General features: G+C 35.2%; 2 protein-coding genes across 5 annotated transcripts in view; one reads left to right on the top strand and one right to left on the bottom strand.

The window, feature by feature from the left end:
* LOC137615193 (uncharacterized) overlaps positions 1–7,500 on the top strand; it is a 190,791-nt gene that overhangs the window by 89,473 nt on the left and 93,818 nt on the right. The gene's annotated exons all lie outside the window — the stretch shown is intronic.
* LOC137615191 (uncharacterized) overlaps positions 1–7,500 on the bottom strand; it is a 32,262-nt gene that overhangs the window by 21,368 nt on the left and 3,394 nt on the right. For all 3 annotated transcript variants that reach the window (XM_068344835.1, XM_068344836.1, XM_068344837.1), the window contains exons 2-3: positions 1,714–1,887; positions 1–201 (exon numbers count right to left, since the gene is read on the bottom strand). The exon at positions 1–201 is cut by the window's left edge and continues 111 nt beyond it. In XM_068344835.1, the coding sequence (XP_068200936.1) occupies positions 1–201; positions 1,714–1,887 (375 nt within the window). The remainder of the gene's footprint in view (positions 202–1,713; positions 1,888–7,500) is intronic.

The raw sequence follows: 7,500 nt of genomic DNA, 5'->3' as shown, positions 1-7,500 counted from the left end.
GAGGATCTTGTTCTTGAAGAGTGGGTCTTCGATGCGGAACTTTGGCCACTTCAGATTATCAATGAGGGAGTTGGTGTAGGCAAAGTGTTCCGACAGGTTCCGCCGGAAGACCGACCCGTTGGTGAACAGATAGAAGGCAATCTCCGCCCTCTCAGACTGCAGCGCCTCCGTCACGTTGCCTAAGCCCGTGCTGATCTGGACCTGTGTAAAGAGGTCTTACATGAAATACCTTATAACTTTTTGGTGTTTTAATTTCCATATGGAATTTCGTTGGTGTATCAAGTCATTGATAGATAACATTCATCTCTCTCTCTCTCTCTCTCTCTCTCTCTCTCTCTCTCTCTCTCTCTCTCTCTCTCTCTCTCTCTCTCATTAGACTTACAGCTTTTTGGTGTCTTTATTGTCCATACGGAATTTCTCTGGTGAGGGTTGCTGCATATTTCGGACATCCAACAAAATGCCAGGCAAGAACACAATGGATACATTATTTTCTGTACAACAACTAACAGAAAAAGATAGAGAAGGAAGAAAGAACTTGCATATGATATTTATTAACCTGGAAAAGGCATATGACCGTGTACCACGGGAAGAAATTTAGAGAAATTTGAGGGCCCGAGAAATACCTGAAGCATATGTAAATCTGGTTAGGGATATGTATGAAAATTGTTCAACAACGGTTCGATGTGAAGCGGGAGACTGTGTGGTATTCAATGTACAGTTAGGCCTTCACCAAGGGTCGACCTTCTGCCCATTATTATTTACTCTGTTGCTGGGTGTACCCACGGAAGATCTGAAACGTGAAATCCCCTGGACAATGCTGTATGCAGATGATGTATTTTTATGTGCAACTGATGAAGAAGAACTAAATATTAAAGAAGAGGAATGGAGGAGCTGTCTGGAAGAGAGGGGGCTGAGAATAAATAGAATCAAGACTGTAGGAATTCGCTGTTAATTTGAGAAAGCAGAAAGGGAAAGAGGGTAGATCTTGAGATCAATTTTCATAAGTTGGAAGAGATAGAAAGTTTTAAGTATCTGGGGTCTGTGATCCAAAATACAGGAGACCTAGATAAAGAGTTGACCAGAAGGATACAACCAGGGTGGAATAGCTGGAGGAAATGTAGTGTGATGCTGTGTGATCGTAATATGCCAATAAAGCTAAAGAACAAGATCCAGCGCCAGGTTGTGAGACCTGTATTGTTGCACACGTCCGAAACATGGGCAACTTAGAGGAGTGATAACAGGATTCATGTAGCTGAGATGAGGATGTTGAGGTGGCAATGTGGATAGAAAAGATAAAGTTAAAAACAAACATGTTAGAGGCACTCTCAAAATAGCACCAGCTTCAACCAAGGTGAGAGAAACTAGACTTATGGCATGGACATGTAAAGAGACGAGAGAAAGACCGTCCGATATGAAAGATTATGGCTATGGGACCAAATGGTGGGAAAAGGTAAGGTAGATGGATTGACTGTGTGAAGATAGATATGAGGGGAGTTTGGATTGAGCAAGGAAGATGCACTGGACAGAAGGAAATGGAAGAATGTATTAAACCATTACAGCTACCCCAAATAGGGACAGGCTTGTAGAGAAAGGAGAATCCAATTATTGATAAATAATCTCTCTCTCTCTCTCTCTCTCTCTCTCTCTCTCTCTCTCTCTCTCTCTCTCTCTCTCTCTCTCTCTCTCTCTCTCTCTCTCTCTCTCTCCCCTTACCTGATCAATGGTCTCTTGCATTTCGTACTGGTATTGAAGCACATTAACCATGTTGAGGCCATTTTGTATGATGAGTGCCATGATGGGTACAAAGGGCAGCAGCAGCATCTGTGCCAAGTGGATCTGCTTTCCCCTGCCCGTGGTGGGGTCCAGTCCACAGCATCCTGTCTTGACCTTTGGGAGAAAGAAAACGGGGAATTAAGGAGCTATTATTATTATTATTATTATTATTATTATTATTATTATTATTATTATTATTATTATTATTATTATTATTATTGAGAACGGTGAATAGAGGATAAATTATTATTATTATTATTATTATTATTATTATTATTATTATTATTATTATTATTATTATTATTATTATTATTATTATTACTAGCCAAGCTACAATCCTAGTTTGAAAAACAGGATGCTTTCAGCCCTATAAGGGCTCCAGCAGGAAAACTATCCCAATGAGAAAAAGAAACAAAGTTAAAATAGATCTTTCATATATAAACTATAATAAGAGACTTATGTCAGCCTGTTCAACATAAAAAAAAAAAAAAAAAAAACATTCACTGCAAGTTTGAACTTTTGAAGAAGGTAGTGAATTATTCTTAAATTGTTGACTGTCTCTTTAGTCACAATTTTACACACAGAGAAGTGAAACTTTCGGGGGTTAATTTTTATGTCGAGACGTGGAAGTGGTCCAATTTTGAAAGTCTTAGGTCAAAAGTCAAGGTCAGGGTCGAGCAAAACGTCAGCCGGATTAACCCTAAGGCAAGCTGGTTTCGAGAAATAAGTTGCCGTGGCAGAGATCTGCACTCCCAGAAAGCTTTATTTATTAATTACGAAGGTATTTTTTATTTCATTTTCGTTATGTTTTTTATTATTTATATTATTTATATTCGTTGACTTAGGATTTTTGTTGTTTTTTTCTACTCATGTTACATCGTTTTCCAAATGCCACACTTCTGTCCTGACATATTTTTATCCTGAAGGACGACGTTCCTCTAAAAGATCCCTTAAGAGGATTTTTATTAAATTATGTATCTATTTGTGAATGGGGAGGATAATGAACTATTCTGCTCTACTTTACATAGTTTCGTATATTTTATCAGGATTTTCTCTTAGGTACTTCCCTTCTATGTTGATTGCTGTTTCCTAAATTATTTTGAAAATAGAAAAAATAAGACAGGGAGAAAGGTTACATTTTGAATTGTGCGAGTTAAATGCTAAATGTCGACATATAAGAAATCAAAGTCACAAGTTCTGACATTCTGACAGAATATTATATATATATATATATATATATATATATATATATATATATATATATATATATATATATATATATATATATGTATATATATATATATATATATATATATATATATATATATATATATATATATATATATATATAAATAAATATATATATGAATATATATATAAATGAATAAATGTATGTATATATATATATATATATATATATATATATTTATATATTTATATATATATATGTGTGTGTGTATCTAAATATATATTGAGTCGGTTGACATGAGTCTGTTTATAGTGTATATGTTAATTATCTGTTTAACATTGTTATTCATCTTAATATACCTTTCTATATATTCTTAACTAATCCTTTTCTTTAGGGTAATGGGATGGCTTCCCTGTTGGGGCCCTTGGCCTTGTAGTAGTATTCTAATGATAATGACAATCTTTGGAATGGAATGTCTTTAAAAGCCAAATATAGACTAATCTCGTAAAGAATAAACAGTACACGCACGTGAAATCAGGGAATGAATATGTTTCATAATTTGTTTTATGATTAAAAATGTGACGTAAATAAAAAAAATCTGAGTTCTCATTTCAGGATTTGGGCGTTAGTGATGTAGATAGAAACATGTTAGTTAATAATCTAGTTGGAATTTCACTTATATGCTTTCTATAACATTTGCTTAATTTATGCTATTTTCCACGAATTTTTATTTCATACCTACTTTAAAATAGTATAACTGAAAATGACCACGTATCAATATCGCACTAATATCCGGGAAAATGGACAGGGGTACTTAGGTTGAAAAATGTTTTAGGAAAATGTTTGGCAATTAGAATAAAAAGTCAAGACGTGACAATGAAGTAGGCGAAGAGAGAAAATATAACGAAATCCTGAAAAAAAATACATTTATACAAAGTGGCAGTTGAAGACTGAAAAAAAAATTAGACAATAAAATAAGTAATTAACAAATAAATTTTTTACTTAGTTTGATACAACTAAGCCTCTAGAAGACGAGCAGAGAGAAACCTTTGCAGTTGAATGTAGGAATCAGTTTTGCAGGCTTGGAGACTTTAAGAGAAGAAGAGGAGACAATTAACGAAGAATGGTCTGATATTAAGAGCATATATCAGTCAGTTGGTAGTGAAGTTTTAGGACATGTAGTTACAAGGAGAAAGCCATGGATATCAAATGATACTCGGGATACTATAAAAAGGAGACAAAGGCAGAAATTAATAGTTGGAATTTTTCGAGGAAGTAATGAAAATTACAAGGTAGAGCATGCTAGGTATTCAGTATTGATAGTAAAGTCAAAAGGAAAGCCAGGAATGACTGGAGAGTATATTTAGACAGTATAGCAGATGAGGCTGACAAAGTTATGAATTCAGGGAGTGGCTATGGTGTAAGAATTGCTCATAGAATTATTAATGAAATCTCCACGGGGGCAAATAAGAAGAAGCATATACCCATCAAAAAGAGAGATGGATCTGTTATAATTTAACAATCGAGGATGAAGAAAGGAAACGTTGGATGAAACACTTTAGTGAAGTCAAGAATAGGAGATATGAAGGGAATAATTTGACTGATATACCTGATGGTGAGGAAGATCTTGAAATGCCCATGAATGAATTCAATGTGCTTTAAGTCGAAGCTATTCTTAAAAAACTCAAGAGATGGTAAGCCCCTGGATACGATGGAATAACTGCTGAGATGATATTAGCCAAAAATGAAGTGACTCAGAATACTTACAAGATTATTTTGTAGAATGTGGCATGAAAAGGCAAAACCCGGGGAATGGGAGCTTGGAGTGTTTGTGAAAATGGCAAAAAATGAGATCTGACTGATTGCAATAATTACAGAGGCATGACACTTATGTCAGTTGACGTGAAAATATATATAGTATGCTTATTCTAAAGAGGTTAGAGAGAAAGATTGATGAAAAACCGAGAGATAAACAATCGGGATTTAGAAAAGGTAAAAGTTCTGCTGACGAAATATTCATTTTCATTTTAAGACATGTTGTATAGCAATGTGTCGAATAAAGAAATCCACTTTTGATGGCATTTGTGGACCAGACAATTTTGTGTTATTATAGAGTTCCTCTTAAATATGTGAATATGATTAAGTCTGTTCATGAGCCTAGTAAGTGCAAAGTTAATGTTATTGGAGTCTTATCAAATGAATTTCCAGTAAACGGGGGAGTACTCCAAGGGAATGCGTTGTCACCTATGTTGTTTATCCTCCTCATAGATTTTGTAATGCATAGAACAGTTGGAGGTAGTGGAGAGGGGCTGGACCGGATTGGTAATAGGAAATTAGATCACCTAGAGTATGCTGATGACGCTGTCCTTATTACCAGAACACCACAGGATTTTCAATGCTTTTCTTACCAGAATACATGAAATATCATAGGAGGTTGGGCTCAAGATAAATAGAAGAAAGAAAGAGATGATGAGAACGGAATATGCAATGGAAGATGAAATATCATTGGAAGGAGAAAGGTTTAATGAGGTAGAATCATTTAGATATCTAGGAACTATGATCTCTAATACAGGATCTTTTGAATTGGTGTTTAATGAAAGATTAAAAAAAGCAAATCAGACAATGGCTAGGTTAAATAAGATTGGGAAATCAAATCACCTGAAATTACACATAAAAATCAGGCTATATATCAGTTTAGTGAGATCGGTATTACTGTATGGACATGAGTCGTGTTATGGCAATGAAACAATATGCAACATATTTTGTAGATTTGAGAACAAAGTCCTCAGAAGAATATTGGGAGTTGAATGGCAGGGCATGATTAGAAATGAAACTATAATAAGAGAGATTACTCGAGTCCCATATGTAGATAAGATCTTGATGAGGGGTAGAGGGAGGTAGTTTGGTCATGCTCTTCACACTCCCCAAGAGAGATTAGTTCACCAAACTATCAACGGGGCTCCACAAGGCACTAGAAGAGTTGGAAGACCCAGGCCTACATAGCTGAGGACTATGAAGCGTGAAGTAGAAGATAATGAATGGAAAAGTATTGATTTAAATCCTCAAGATAGAGACGACTGGCAAAATCTAACCGAGGCCCTTTGCTTCAATAGACGTAGGAGGAGGTGATGGTGATATAGTTTTTAATGATTGGTCCTTTCCCTTGAATTGGGGTGTCTCCAGAAAAGAATAAGGCAAGTCTCTGCTACAATCGTTTTTGACCGGAGAATTGTGAATTTACCCCTTCGAAACACCAATTCCTTATTAGGCTACACCTGCAAGAGGCTCATCAACAGCATTTCAAACCCATCTACACATACAGTGCCATTTACCCTTCCTGGATATCAAGACGTGCCTCCGTCTGTGCAATATTTTCTGGGCTTTCCTCTCTACCTACATCCTGTCGCTTCTGAATTATACACTTTTAACTAATCTGTAGTTGTCATGAAAACGATTGGTAAATATTTAGATGGTTATGCACACACGCACAGATTTAACCCTTCTCACCCATTGGTCTTTCCCAAGGCCAATATATATTGGCCTTGGTCTTTCCTAACTCCCACTCGGTAGTTTGGGCAATTTGTGGGAGATTGTCGTTTCTGAGTGGTTGCCGCTCTCTCTCTCTCTCTCTCTCTCTCTCTCTCTCTCTCTCTCTCTCTCTCTCTATATATATATATATATATATACATACATACATACATACATACATACATACATATATATATATACACACACACACAAGCACACAAAACCAGACACCTGCTCTTTCATATAATGAACGACCAAAAGGTTCCCTGATACATTCTGTCACCTCTGCTAACCTTTGAAACACTCGTGTCATCCTAACATTCCTGATTGAATCCATTCTTCTTGCATCAAATGTAAGTTTGTCTTGACCTCTTTAACCATTTTTAATATTTCATTTCTACTCAATATGCACACTTCACATACATACAGTAAAGGCAGGTGCGTTCAACAAACTTTTTTTTTTTCCCACATTCACGCCTTGGTATTCAGGGAACTCCAAGTATCTTACCAATCTTTTAAATATATTTTGCTACCTTTATTTTTCTGGTCTAAGAATTACCTTTTCTATCATCGTACAGTTGATTAATTTCAATGTAAATTTATTTATACAAATCAACCTCTCTCATTCTTCCTTCGTCAATAATAATTCAAATAAATGTTAGTATAGACTCTATACTAAAATTTATTTACATTGGCTCATTCTTGCACAAATTAACCTCTTTTATTCTTTCACTGTCCAGACTAACATTTATTTTAATTAATTTATTCTTATCTTCACTCACTCCCAAATCTCTTGTCTTACTGACAATTTCAAAATCTCCTATTAGCTTCTTCAGTTTCACTTCACTATCCCCATTCAGCTCAGAATAATCTGCTAGTATTAACCATTACATACCTCATTCATAACTAATTTCCTCATTACACAACTTTGCATCTCCTGCATTATTTGAACGTTTTTTTTACTTCTATCACCATATGCACATTGTCATATATATATATATATATATATA

Source organism: Palaemon carinicauda, chromosome 21 (genome assembly GCF_036898095.1).
Source record: "Palaemon carinicauda isolate YSFRI2023 chromosome 21, ASM3689809v2, whole genome shotgun sequence".
Classification (NCBI taxonomy): Eukaryota; Metazoa; Arthropoda; class Malacostraca; order Decapoda; family Palaemonidae; genus Palaemon; species Palaemon carinicauda.
Note: the sequence above shows the minus strand (reverse complement) of the source record. Positions and strands in the feature narration are given on the sequence as shown.